At 41.3% G+C, this 14,436-nt stretch overlaps 1 protein-coding gene across 7 annotated transcripts in view; it reads right to left on the bottom strand.

Annotated features, from left to right (window-relative positions):
• MDH1B (malate dehydrogenase 1B) overlaps positions 1 to 14,436 on the bottom strand; it is a 23,812-nt gene continuing 9,376 nt past the window's right edge. For 5 of the 7 annotated variants that reach the window (XM_027590381.2, XM_027590378.2, XM_027590382.2 and 2 more), the window contains 8 exons: positions 13,139 to 13,635; positions 9,594 to 9,735; positions 8,949 to 9,112; positions 6,467 to 6,606; positions 6,111 to 6,162; positions 4,235 to 4,315; positions 1,383 to 1,448; positions 2 to 571 (listed from right to left, as the gene is read on the bottom strand). In XM_027590381.2, the coding sequence (XP_027446182.2) occupies positions 531 to 571; positions 1,383 to 1,448; positions 4,235 to 4,315; positions 6,111 to 6,162; positions 6,467 to 6,606; positions 8,949 to 9,112; positions 9,594 to 9,735; positions 13,139 to 13,635 (1,183 nt within the window). In that variant the 3' untranslated portion in view covers positions 2 to 530. Of the gene's footprint in view, positions 572 to 1,382; positions 1,449 to 4,234; positions 4,316 to 6,110; positions 6,163 to 6,466; positions 6,607 to 8,948; positions 9,113 to 9,593; positions 9,736 to 13,138; positions 13,636 to 14,436 lie in introns of all 7 variants that reach the window. The other 2 variants (XM_027590384.2, XM_027590379.2) reach the window with 2 other exon arrangements.

Consider the following 14,436-nt stretch of genomic DNA (forward strand, 5'->3'; position numbering starts at 1 on the left):
AATCTAATTGGTTCCCCTTGAGTAAGGTGTATTTATTTTAGTCCAATCAGTTGAAGCCAAGGAGGTAAGAACAGCCGAGCAAACATGGCCACTCATGTCCATGCCTTAGGTATGGCCTGTGGGGGGAAGCAGTCCCTCTTAGAAGCATGTACAGGCAAGGATGCAATGACTGACCATCGTATTTTAATGTAGTTTAAAAAAACAGCAATTGACACCAAACTATATGAGAAAATGGGACAATAAGCAAACCTATGAGTGAATTCAGGTAACATAAAATGATTGAACTCAATTTTTTGTGTGTGTGCAGTCACGTTATTGTCTAGCATAATGTTATCTAAGATGGAAGTCAATCTTGCAAACTATCTCCAACCCCATCTGCCCCCCATACATCTCCAGAAATCTTATGTATCACTGTACAAAACTGGGTCCCATGCTTGCCCCCAGACCAGGTGGAGGGGTGTCTTCCCTAAATACACGCATTCATGGGTCTTTCCATATTTATTACACCACCAAATATCTTTATAGTTGGTCTAATTTATCTGTTGCTCTTCCACACTTTTGTCTTCAGAATCTGTAAAAGGGGGAGAATGAAAGGTGTAACTATCTAAAAATCCATTAGTAACCTATGTTTTTATTAGCTTTTTGTCTGCTCTCCTCTTTCTTCTGTTTCCTGGATTCCTGTATTCAATCTGATTCAACTGAGGGAGTATGTGTGAGAGGGATTCTATCTATGAGGGACATCAAACCACAAGACCATCATTAGATCTTTTACATACAGCAAAACTAAACTCTGGCCTCCCTCCTGACCTTAATCTATTTCTACTTGCAGTGTTGCTTGGTTCCTTTACTTCCCATTCTGAATTTTGCTGCTACATGGTCAGTTCCATTTCTTCTCTTGGCCCTGCTTCTCGTCTATGTACCAATTCTAATTCCCCCTAGTTAGCCCCACTCCAAAGCCCACCATCCTATACATTTTCAGAATGGAAGGTACCATGGATTTGTTCATTTTATTGGACATTCAAATAAGAATGTGGAGGCGTGGGTGAATATCCTGACTGGTCAACCCCGAAGAAGTCTCTATCAGCCTGGTTTTTAAAAAATACCCTGACAACTATGCTATAGACTTTAAAAATCTGGACTTGCCGATATATCTGTGTCCATTTCCTTACTTATTCATTCTGAAGGAAGGATTCAGTTGCCATTGACATAGCCCTGGTTATAAATGTAGGAAGGGAGGTTCCAAAAGTGTCAGCAAACAAAGCTGGGGATGTGACGGGGGGAGGGTTTGAAAAGAATTATATCTGGGGGACACTTGATCTCTTCTACCCAGTTCTATTAATTGAATAAGAAAAGACTAGTTAATGTTTTGTTTCCCCACCTACCATTTATGGCTTCTTGACTGTATGGCTTTTCAGAGATGGGTTGAGGAATCAGATCTAAAAGATCCACTGGTGTAAACAGAGAATGGGCAGAACAGAGATTTTAGTATCTAAAGCACACGGATTTTTGAAGTTAGTCTAATTTTCTCCCGCCCTGTTGCTTCCACTCCAAGTTTCTCTGAATGCCTTATTCTTGGGAAGCTGCAAGATGCCCGATCACTTTTATATGGAGTCTTGAGAACTGGACTACATTCTCCTGACCACAGCGTCATTCCCTAAGACCCGACAACGTGAGTCATGACCATTAGCACTGCAGAGATGGTATGTGACTCAATGGACTTAGTGTCTGACATAACCAGGTTTTTTTCCTCATCTTGGATTAGATCAGAACACATTCTATCTTTATATTCTGAAACCAAAATTAGATAAAACATATTGGATTTAGAATATAACTAACAACTATGAAATTGTCTAGGTCAGTGTTTTTCAAACTTGGTTGACCATGACTCACAGTAAAAAATGCATTTTACATTATAGTTTAGTATGTGTACTTGTGTGCTTACAATAAAACAGAAAAAAGTTACATGAAACAGGACTTACCCTTTTCTTATCTTTTTTACTCATCTTTGTTTTTCTTTTCTATTCTAGTGCATTGGGAAAGAAATCTGTTCTTCTCACTTACTCTTTTCTTATCATTTTTATTCCAGTTTAAGGAAAAAATGCCAGTTGTTAAATTGATTTCATCACCCACGATTTTTTTTCTTTTTTTAGTAGGCTTCACACCCAGCATAGAGCCCAAATGGGGCTTGAATTCATGACCCTGAGATCAAGACCTGAGCTGAGATCAAGAGTCAGACGCTTAACTGACTGAGCCACCAGCCACCCCCCACAAAATTTTTTTATGACCCACTGAGCCCACACTGTGGAAAGCACTATCAAGTGATACTTGATTCTAAAGCTCATTCAACACATAGCCCCTCAAACAACCTGAAATCAGCCCCATTTTCTCTACTTTATCACCACTAACCTTCTTTAGTCCGTGTAAGATTATGACTTAGTAGAGGGTCTAAGAATCTAACAGTTTAATTAACAACTTGGATCGTTCTGATGCCTAAACTCTGGAATACATACTCTACAACTTGACTTTTTTTCAACCATGCTGGAAAGCTGCCAGTCACCTTGCTCATGACAGATCTGACAGTTTTTTCTCAGTTCTCTCACAAGGGCCTTGGAGCCCTCGGTCATTTTCTTGAGTATTGCTCAATACCAGCTGGGCCAACTGGAACAACAGTGCTGCACCCATCCTAGAGATACTATATAAATATCTATTCTGTCTGAGACTGAGCTCACCACAGTCCTCTGGACAGTGATTTGGGTGGCTCCATCATCTTCTAGGGGGCCAACGAGAAAGCCAGGTTAGTTCCTTAAGCCTAATAGCAGCCATTTCATGCTTGTCTCGCCACCCACCAGCCATTTGGCTGAGCTCTCAACCAACCAAACTAGAGATGACCTCCATGCGCCTCTTCCAGTTCTACTCATCATTTTGGGATCCTCTGCTCTAGCCCAGCTACTCTGTTTATTGTCTTCTGAATACAACTTTAGACTGCCTTGGGTTCATACTTCTGGTCACGCCTTGGCCACCTGAAATGCTTCCTCTGCCCATGTGTCTTCTTCTGGTGGGACACCTTTCACAGCTTCTCTGACTCCTCCACCTGCAGGCTTCTTTTTCACTACATGACATGAGAAATTTCTACTCATCCTTCCAGACTCAGGTCCCATGTCACTTCTGCTTGAAAACCTTTCCTAACATTGCTGTCCCTATCAGGAGACCCCCAGTGTGGTTCCATTATACCTGGGCCTCTCTCTACATACCACTTCCTTCTCAACAGGGTAGGTTTTTTTTTTTTTTTTTAAGATTGTATTTATTTATTTGAGAGAGAGAGAGAGAGAATACACAAGCAGGGGGAGGGGGAGGGGCAGAGGAAGAAGCAGACTCCCCGCTGAGCAGGGAGGACATGAGGCTCGATCCCAGGACCTCAGGATCATGACCTGAGCCAAAGGCAGACACTTAACTGACCCCGAGCCACCAGGCCCCCCTCAACAGGGTAGTTTTTGATTGGCTTTGCTGTTTCCCATGCTAGACGGTGAGCACTTTGAGAGCAAGAACAATATTTGATTTATGTTCATGTCCCTAGGACCTAGTGTGGTTTCTTTCTTTCTTCTTTTATTGCGCTAAAAACATATAACATGAAATCTACCTTTTAAATATGTTTTTCAGTGTACAGTACAGTATTAACTATGTATACATTGTTGTACAATAGATCTCGAATATTTTCACCTTGTGTGACAGAACCAGCAGAGTTTCTGAATAAATGATCATTTCATTATCTTTAGCCATCTTAAGTCCCAACTAGATTTGAAGATACGACAAAGTCTTCTTCATATATTACAAGGAATTCTCTTTTCTAGATTATTTATTATATACTCTCTTTCCTTTTGACCTGTATTGCTTTGTTTTATTGAGATTTTTAACTCATTCTGCATCTTGGCATTTACTTCTTCATATTCTCAGGGCTCCTTTCCCCAGACATATCTGTGTGGCTATAACTCTGTCACTGTGTCTCCAGTGTCTCTCACAGTGACCAGTATACAGAAGGTGCTCAATGAATATCTGTTAATTTCCTTCAAAATTTTAATAGATTTTAAATATGATCTGATTTTTGAATATAGGATGAGGGTGATAAAAGATTTAATTTTCACCTTGTGGCTAACAGATGATCAAATTCCTTCCTTCAAAATTTAGTGTTAAGTCTTAGATAAAAAGGACATTTTTTTTTTTCAATTGATATACCTACCATCTGAGACTCTTTGATTTTCCTGGTTGTTGTATGTGGTAGGTAAGCTGGTCTTTTCATCGCTTTTGGCTATGTCAGTCTCTAAAAGTCAAGGAATTAAGTATTAAATTAATCAAAAAGATTAAACAAACCTCGTGCATGAATCACCTCATTGATATGCTAATAAGCAGAGACCTCCAAACTGTGCAAAATTCTGATTATTTTCAATGCCCTGATCTTGGAATCTCTGGAACAGTGTTTTGGGCAAGGTCTGAAGTTGACAGAATCAAGATCTATATCTATCTATCTATCTATCTATCTATCTATCTATCTATCTATCTATCTATCATCTATCTATGCCTTGACCTTTGTTAATGAAAACAGCATAAAATTAGGTTATTCTCTTTCACCAAACCTGCTATAATGCAAGTATTACGGAAAATTTAGGACTAACTACCAAAGGAGCCAAATTTAGAATGACTTCTTTATAGCCCATTCTCAGAAAAGGAATTTGCAGCTCTACTCTGCAAAAGCAGAAAGCCACACAGAGGACTTCTAAACTCTGGGAATAAAACTGTTCCAGTGAAAACCAACTGCTCTTCGGACTTCTGTGTCTATGCCCTTGGAATCCATGCTGCCTTTGGACTTTATTTGCTTTTGCCCATTCCTGGAACCAGATCTGAATTCCCAAAGCCCAACTTCTGCCCAGAACCTCTTTTCCTCGAGGCCTGGTCTCTCTGCCCTTTCCACACTGCCATACTTTGACCTCACTAAACCCTTTCTGGTCTGGACCAAGGACAGTCTTCTGTCCCTGCCAGGTTCTTTTTTACCAGTTAATTCATTCTAAGAGGCAGCAACTATTTTGATTGGGTGGAATCTGTACCATACTAGTTGTTAAATATTTTCAATATTTAGAGATCAAAAAATTTGATAGAACTTCCTTGTGAGTTTAGTATTAGAGAAACTGCCAGTGAGAAAAATAGGCTTGTTAAATGTATTGTTGTTTTTTTTTTTTAAGCGATCTAAAAGTAAATGGAATGTTGTGGGTTGGATTGTGTTCCCACATTGGAGTCCCAATCCCTGATACCTGTGAATGTGACCTTATTTGGAAATAGGGTTTTAGCAGATTTAATCAAGTTAAGATGGGGTCGTACTGGGTTGCAATGACTGGTGTCCTTTTAAGGAGAAGAAACAAGACACACACGGAGAGAAGACCGGCACGTGAAGACAGAGGCAGAGATTGGAGTGATGCAGCTGTAGCCCAGAAGAGGCAGAGAAGGGTGTGTCCCTAGAGCTTTCCGAAGGACCATGGCCCTACCAACACTTTGATTTAGATCTGCTGGTCTCACTTATTCACTAGAGAGTAAGTTTCTGTTGTTGAAGCCACCCAGTTTGTGGTCATTCATTACGGCAGGCCTGGGACATGAATACATATGTTACACACAACATTTATAAGGTCATTGTGTTTTTAAGATGTGATTTCTTTAGCATTCTTATGAGATGTTTTATTTCGAAAGACACACTGAACTTGGCAGTTTCTTTTGTCGATAATTTCATTTAAAAGTGATAAAGTGTGGATTATAGTTATCAATATTCAATAGCGATTCAGTTTTAACAAATATTTTAAAATTTTTTTTCAAGATTTTATTTACTTATTTGAGAGAGACAGAGAGCATGAGAGAGAGAGAGAGCACGAGTAGGGGGAAGGGCAGAGGGAGAGTGAGAAGCAGGCTTCCTGCTGAGCAGGGAGCCTGATAGGGACTCCATCTCACGACCCCGGGGTCATGACCTGAGCCGAAGGCAGATGCTTAAATGACTGAGCCACCCAGGTGCCCCAACAAATATTTTAATAGTCTTTTAGTAGCAGCTCAATGAAACATCACATTGAAAAGATTACCTGATTGATAGGGCTGAAAACTGATCAAATCTCCAAGTGCAACAAGTTTCTCCTGTTGAAAAATTTCATAATCAGAGAAGTAAGTGACCACAATTGCTAGCTTAATCAATCAATCTTCAATAGAAAAACACTTCGGGTCTTGATTACCAACAAATATTTTTAACATGCCAGATATTATGTAACGTAATGAGTAGTGTTCTTCTGTTGATTTCTTCAAAGTCTTATTGCCTCCTGATTGTTTTTAGGAAGCGGATGCAAACTGAACCCACAGAAAATCGGTGTGGGTTCCTTGGCCCAGAGGAATCAGTTTATAGTCATTATCAAAGTCAGTGTTCTTATATCTATTCAGACATTACCTGAATGAGATCACTTGTCATTCTGGTCATTATTTGTTCACTGATTTCAGTATCTTTGAGATCTGTAAGAACTACCCAAGTTCCATTCTCAAATTTTACAGGCATAGAAAAGACGATCCCTTCAGGAATACCAAACTGGCCTGTAGTGAGCAAATAGAAAGCAAAGCAAAACAAAAGCACTCAGAACAATACACCCTTCATATAAAGCATTGTAGAAAAGGACAGAGATCGTATGTGATTTTTAATGGTAACAGTGAACTAAACTTCTGAGAATTCCCCTCCTGGGAGGATTGAAACACCTACTCTAGAAGTATTGACTTAGCATCTCTCCAAGTTCTGACAACTCTCTCTTCTGTGTTTCTCTCTGAAAGAAGAACCACTACTCCCTCCTGTTACCCCTCCTGTCCGCTCAGGCTTGGTTCAGACCCCGTGCCTGTGCCTCGGGGGCTCATGTCTTTCTCCTCCATTTTGTCTAGACTCCTTTTTTCTGCCCCCTGTGGCCTTTCCTTGCCCCCTCACTGGCCCAAGACCCCAAGACATTTGTTCACCTGGCCTACCCTCTTCTAGCCTGCTGTGGTGGTCCCATAGCTGCGGTGTGAGGCCTGGGGTGGGAGAGGGAGGGGCTGGGGAAGTTGATGATTTCCCGGCAGCTCCCAGGGCCCAGTTTGGATGTGTTCCAAATTAAAAGATGGACAACACTTACTACTACTAACTATGCAACATTCAGATAGAATTGCCCCCCTGCCTTTTGTGCCTCAATCAAATGAGAAAATAATTCTTGCCATTCTAGTCATCAAAAATGCTGTCAGTAGAACAAAAATGTGAGGATAGTCAAGAAACCAGGATCTAAAAGGCCTTTCCTTAGAGGGCATCTGAGGTTCTCTGTTCACTCTCTTTTTTTTTTAATCTGTAAAGAGCCAGCCTGAGGGCGCCTGGGTGGCTCAGATGGTTAAGCGTCTGCCTTCAGCTCAGGTCATGATCCCAGGAGTCCCGCGTCGGGCTCCCTGTTCCTTGGGAGCCTGCTTCTCCCTCTGCCTCTCTCTCTCTCTATCTCTCATTAATAAATAAATAAAATCTTTAAAAAAAAAAAAAAGAGCCAGCCTGATGGGTGGACAACATACAAGAGTCTACCTACATGGTTTCAGGAAGACAGTGATGACCTGCTCTTCACCTCTAATATTGCATTGTTTATTGGTGAACTCCTACAGAGATTAAACTGTTAACAAATAAAGATAAGGTTTTAAATGCCTATTACACTAAAAAGGTAACATACTGATTTGATTCACCGTATGCATTAAAAGCGTGCTCATGCGCCTTACTGCAATTGAAACAAGATTCCCTGAGTGTCTAACCCTGAAGTAGAAGCAGGAAGACTCAGCCAAAGCCCTGCCCTCAGGGTATATGCAGTCGGACACAGGGGACTTAACGAAATTAACCACACCACCAACAAGGACAGGCTGGAATGCACTCCCTGACTGAGGGCCAAAATGCTGTTCACATACAGAGGAGAGACAGATGATTTCTGACTTGGGGGATTTGGGAGATTTCCTTGAGCTACACGATGGTCACTGGAATAACAGGGAGGATGGTGGTTCCACTAATAACATAAGGAACACAAGAGGTAGATCAAATTGGAGAGGATGACCATGAGTTCAGTTTGGTGTATGTCAGTCTGAGGTGACAGCATGGTCCAGGGGACAGTGTTTCATAGGCTACTGCTCAGCAGAGAGGCGGAGGCGGGAAGCTTTAGCAGCGAATGAGTTTGCACAGGGAGAAAGTAAAACAGAAAGGGAAGAGATGCTTTAGATAGAACCCAGAGAACACAGAACAACTCTTCTCTCTTTCCTACTCTTCAAAAATGTAGAAGTCCTCTGAAGTAGTTTTTAGCAGATGACAGCGGTAAGGTTGTAAAAATGCATATACGGTATTTGCCGCGGGAGAGCAAGCTTTCCACATTCCCACGGGTGCCCGAAGATCTGCATCCTGATGTATCCTTCATCTCCTGACCCTGGATCTTTGCCACCGTGGCTCCTGGGGGATGTTCTATCCACACTAGTCTGCCAGGTAAACACTACTCAGACTTGAAGGCTTCCTGGGGGGTCACCTCCTTATTGAAGTCCATCCTGATTCTTCCGGCCATCTGCCTAAAACCAACCTTGCCTTCCCTTCCTCACCTGGGATACAGTGAGAACAGCTTAGTGGAACTCTGGAGTTTTTGTAGCTGGCTCTTCTTCCCTCTGCTCTAGGTCTGAAGGCAGCAGCTGTGTGTGTGTTCCCTGCACATTCACACAGAACATTGCAGAATTTCTGAATGGCTGAGTGAGTGCATGAATGATAAGTGAGTATGGAACTGTGGAAGTCCAGACAGCTTACAGACCAGGTAAGGCAGAAGGCAGGGACACAGAAGCAGGGGTATGAGGCATACAGGCAGGTTTGAAAGTAATACAAAAAAACCCCCAAAAAACAAAAAACCCAGATTGACCTTCACTTAGTACTCCTAAAGACACGATCTCCCCAGGCGGTGAGCCATGGTACCAGTATTTCAATGTAGTGGCTATACTGTGTGCAGATAAGATGGCTCCAAATTGTTTTCCTGTGGCCGTCAGCTTTTTAAGAGTTTCCACATATTGTCTGTTTACCCAGTCACTATAAGGAGAGAAAGAAACGATTTTACAATGGAGGGAAGAATGGGAATAAAAGAATGTTCTTTGGGTCAATGGATCTCAGTATAAGAAATCATCTCTGTAAAAGAGAAATATGCCTTCCTGTGTACCTTCCTTCTTCAAGCTTCTTGAATCCTGTAAAAAGTCAATCGACTCCTGCTATCTTCTTCACGGAACACTCCATCAAAAATGAATGATGTAATGTATGGTGATTAACATAACAATAAAAAATAAAAAAAATTCATAACTGCAAAGTCAAATAAATTGGGCGTGGGGACTGACCAGTTGGGATTCTGTGGGATTTTCTGTATTTTCAATAGAGTGCATAAACAAAGGTAAGTGTGAACAATGCCAATGCCAAGTCATTTTGGTTCAAAGATTTCTAAGATGATTTAAAGGATTATAACAACTATTATACATGTATCCAACATTGCTAGTATACTTGACTTAAAAATATACCATACCTATCAAAAATCAAGCTCAAAACAGGCCGTGAGTAGTTAGGAGGTCCCCAAATAGCACTCTCATATCTGTAAACCTTGGCTTTTCTCAGATCAATGTAGTTATTTCCACTAATATTACCCCAAACTATCACATTTTTGATACCTGTGAAGAGAAAGAAATTTAAAGTTAACATAAGAATGAGCATTAATACAAAAAATTGCCTGTAGTCTATTTTTTGTCTGTGTGTTGTTTTAGGATTGATCTTTTTGCTATAAAAGGATCTAAGTTTATGCTTCCCCCGAATGTACAAATGACATGGATGATTTACTGAATCATCAGGGTTCGGCAATTCCTAATCATGTTCATACATAGGCCGTATGAGTGAATTCAAGAAATACTGAAGTGCTCCCTGAAAGACCTTGCTACTGAAAATTATACTACTGGTGTGGTCCTAACTTAACCACTCTGCTTGCCATTAGGAGAACTTTTTATCTGCTTTGGTTCTGACAAAGGTTCTTGATTCTAGACTGGAATAGAAATTTGGGCTAATCACTTAACCCCCGGATGGGTTTCATTTCCTGCAGAAGGAGGGTGTTATAATAAGAGGACCTCAGGAACAACCTAATCAACAAGTAATTGAATTTGCTTCTATGTGTAAGGTACTTTTAGGTGGAAGGTTTAGGAGGAAACACATCAGCCCAAATCCTTGCAACATTCTGGGGGTGGAAGGGAGTGGGTAAGAAAGCAACTACTATACAAAGTGATTCGCCCTGTGAAGGAAAATAAGAGGACAGTGGTTAGAGAGAAATAGGGGTTAAAATTTAATATGATTCTAAAACTGTGGCTCTTCTAGGAATGTTGTATCTGAAGTGAAAATAAGTAATTTTATTGATTTATTAACTTATTTGTTTAAAGAGTTAATTATCTTTCAAAGTCATACCATTTCCTACTGTGATTAAATTCTCTACTGTTGTGCATGAGTTAAGTTTGATGTGTAGGTTTCAAGTAACAGAATATCCTTCTGACTTGGCTTAACTAGGAGGAGCTCACTTTTCTCAGGCAATAACAAGTTGAGGTAGGCAGTAACACTGGTGTTGCTCAGCGGCTCAAAGATGCTATTCTTTTGGCCTGCCTCTCATGGTCCTAAAACGGCTGTAGCAGCTTTAAGTATCACACTCTCACATGGTTGTGTTCAAAGGCAGGCAGTAGGGAGGAGAATTTTTCTTATCAGATGTAGGGCTCCATATAACTGCCAGAGAAAACCATAGTGGACATCTGCTGTTTTTCCTCCTAACATTTCTTCCTACTGTTTTTCTTTAACAGCATCCCGGTTTTCCTTTAAATAATTACCTTTTCTCAATTTCAGTCCATATGGTTTGGGTGGGGCTGTCCTCACCCCTCAGGTCTATCAATAGGCAGGAGTCCCAGATTCCAGACTCCTGGCGATGACGATTGATTTGGAGATGGGCAAATGGCCCAAGCCTGGCCAATTAGATATTATCCTGCTCATTTTGTACATTTGAGAGAGCAAGCCCTCTTTCTCCTGGGGTGAGCTAAGTTATGAATGTATGAGCCTGGAGACACCAGTGGTCACTTCGCCACTCTGTACAGAGAGCCTGCATGGGAAGCAAACCAATGCTGAGGAAAGCGGGGCCGAGTGATAGGTCAAGAGAGAGTGCAAGCCAGTCCTGACATCATTGTTGGAGCCCCAGCATCCATTTATGCCTGAAAAAAAGCTCTCTCTGTCTACAGTCTACCGTCGCTTTGAGTGGACTTGCTGTCACTTGCAGCAGCAAGAGTTCCAACCAAGCCAATGCACATGGCCTGAGAAACAGGGTTATGTGTGAACTGAACTCAAGGGACATCCTGGAAAGATCTGCCACCCTCTTGGCATCTGGACTCTTCACTGAATGACTCTCCTTGATGGTTTTCTGATTTCAGGAAACTGGCTTTGTTGGTGCAGAGTCTCTCGTTGCTGCTTTGCGGACCATTCCCATTGACCTCTGTCCCTCCAAAGTCTCTCTTTCCTTTACCCAATGTTTCTCCATTTCTCTTTCTTCTGCTTCTCATATGCTTATTGGCTTTGGGTCCAGGAGAGCTTACAATTTATGGCACCACCAGACCCACAGGAGAGCAGCTTTCTGGTTGAAAGCCCCCACCTTGTTTTAAATTTTATAACACTGCCTCATCTTAGCACTTCGATCAGCGTTATCAGAAATCTTTTGTGAGGGCACCTGGGTGGCTCAGTTGGTTAAGTGACTGCCTGCGGCTCAGGTCATGATCCTGGAGTCCCTGGATTGAGTCCCGCATCGGGCTCCCTGCTCGGCAGGGAGTCTGCTTCTCCCTCTGACCCTCCCCCCATCTCATGTGCTCTCTCTCTCTCTCAAATAAATAAAATCTTAAAAAAAATCTTTTGTGATAAAGCAGTGTCTACATATCTGTATATAAGGTTGGCACAGAGATAAAGTGATTAGAAAATGTTTTTCTTTCCTACTGAATAATTTTATAGCAATTTGGCTAAGGTAATCACTGAACCTGGGGGTGAGGCACTGAAGATCTGTGTGTGAGAATACCAGAAGTGATGGTTCTAGGGCCTCCCTGTAAAGCAGTGGGTGATACAGCTCTTGCTATAATGTAGGGGCTTCCTGAAGCCCTTTATGGTCCCGATTTAGAGCACGTGGGGCTCACATTTCATCATCTCCCTATTGTCTTGAGGGAACGCCTCGCACCTCCCTGCATTTTCATGGGCTTTGTTGCGCCTGCTCCAACTAAAGGCACGGACATCTAAAATTTGTTAAAGATGATAAATGTTCTCAAATACAGCACTCCCCTTTTAAATACAACAATCCATTTTCTGATCCAGTCTCATCCTCTCGTGGTTCTGATGTCTACCAGTTCCAAGACTAATTGGGGGCAGAAACCGATTAGACAGCAGAATCCTGCGGACAAGTTTAATACCCTTGCACATGTTTACCATCACATCAGTGGGAAGTGGGGTGGAGCCACTTACACACATCCCTGATGATTTTTTTTTTTAAGAACACTGATTAGGGGCACCTGGGTGGCTCAGTTGTTAAGCGTCTGCCTTTGGCTCAGGTCATGATCTCAGGGTCTTGGGATCGTGCCCCGCATTGGGCTCCCTGCTCGGTGGGAAGCCTGCTTCTCCTCTCCCACTCCCCCTGCTTGTGTTCCCTCTTTCACTGTGTCTCTCTCTGTCAAACAAATAAATAAAAATCTTTAAAAAAAATAAAAAACACTGATTACCTTGGTTGACTATTATGGAAAATTGAAATATTAGGTTTCAAATTATAACTAGAAAAACAGAAATCTTATATTAAACATTGGTTTAACTTTTTAAATGATGGACAAAGACAGCCTGTCATGAAAAATAGTAAGAAAAAAACGTTCACACCGTAGTCAAATCACACAGTAAGGAGTTCTTTTTATCTGCTTCCTACTTTCTATTCCAGACATCCAGAATAATCCTAAAGGGGTACGGTGTTCTTCCTAGTGGCTTTCAAATCACATTGTTGAAAAACAGAAACAGACACAGAAGCTCACTCACATGAGGAGGTTGTTCTCAGTTTTCTGGCCAGCGCAGCTCTAGCTTGGCCTTCCACACCCAGTGCCACGGCAATGATGTTGTGGGCCACGTTTGGGGCATATCTCATAAGCAAAACGGTTTTAAGATTCACAAATGTTTTTCCTCCCACAATAACTCTGACAGAATCGTGAGCATTTTTCTCGATCAGGTATCCATAGAGCCTACACAGAGGAAGCCTGCTTCGGATGTAGTCTTCTAGAGTGTATACCTCCTGGTCAGTGTTCTCATCCAGGATGATGATCACATGGGCCTGGAGGAAGGCGTCCTCCACTCGGGTGCAGATGGAGATGTTTCGGAGCAAGGGGGCCACCAGGTCCTGAGTTTCGGCCACGATAACATGGAGATTTTCTTCTGCCTGCTTATTGTCAAATAGATTCAGGCTAATTTCCGTGTGCATTCCAAACACTTCGCCACTTGTCAAGATGGGAATTAGGTTGTAGCAGGCAGGGACAGATGCGCTAATAAAAATGCAAAGCTGGATTATGAATGGTTAAATCTTTTGCTCCTGTTAAGCTTTTACTCTTAATAGATATTTCTGCAGGTGCATTAATAGGGTGGTTTAATATCTTAAATAGGTGTACACAACCACATAAGACTTTTTAAGGTGAGGAAGCAAAAGTTGAGCAAAAATATTCTTACCACTAATCCCTTGCTCTGGCCATCTGAAAACAAACCCCAAATGAGAAATGTACCTGTTTAAGAGATTTTCAAATAAAATAGAATATGCAGAAAGCAAAATTTAAAAAGAATGGTGTCATAGTACTCTAATTACATGTTGACATTTTCTTTCAAAAAGGAAAAGAAATAACAAGTTTTATTTAACCATAGCTCTTTTCTACTTTATACCCTCGTCTACAAAGTAATGACTTTTTTTTTTTTTTTTTTGGAAAGGACTATCTTTTCTAAATCCTTGCAAAGAAGCCTTGGATCAGCATAGGCTAGGCATCATGTATCTGTACCCACAATCCGGCAAGGATCTGGGTACTCAATAGCTTGGCTAACAATCGACAGGTATAATGACCCTGACAGGGGTTTGGAAATGCACCTGGGCATTTTTGATTTTCACAATGGGTTTAGGGAGGGGTTCAATGAAGGTTTCAACAGTATCTGTACCATTTTAATCCTTTAAAAATATCTAAAGGCTTTGTAGTATTTATTAAATCTGGGTGTGAGGTTCATGTTTATGCTTATTACATCATTCTTAATTCTTTCCTGTATTGAACTATTTCATAACGAATAATTTTCCAAAGGAACATGAC

This window comes from Zalophus californianus, chromosome 3, assembly GCF_009762305.2.
Source record: "Zalophus californianus isolate mZalCal1 chromosome 3, mZalCal1.pri.v2, whole genome shotgun sequence".
Classification (NCBI taxonomy): Eukaryota; Metazoa; Chordata; class Mammalia; order Carnivora; family Otariidae; genus Zalophus; species Zalophus californianus.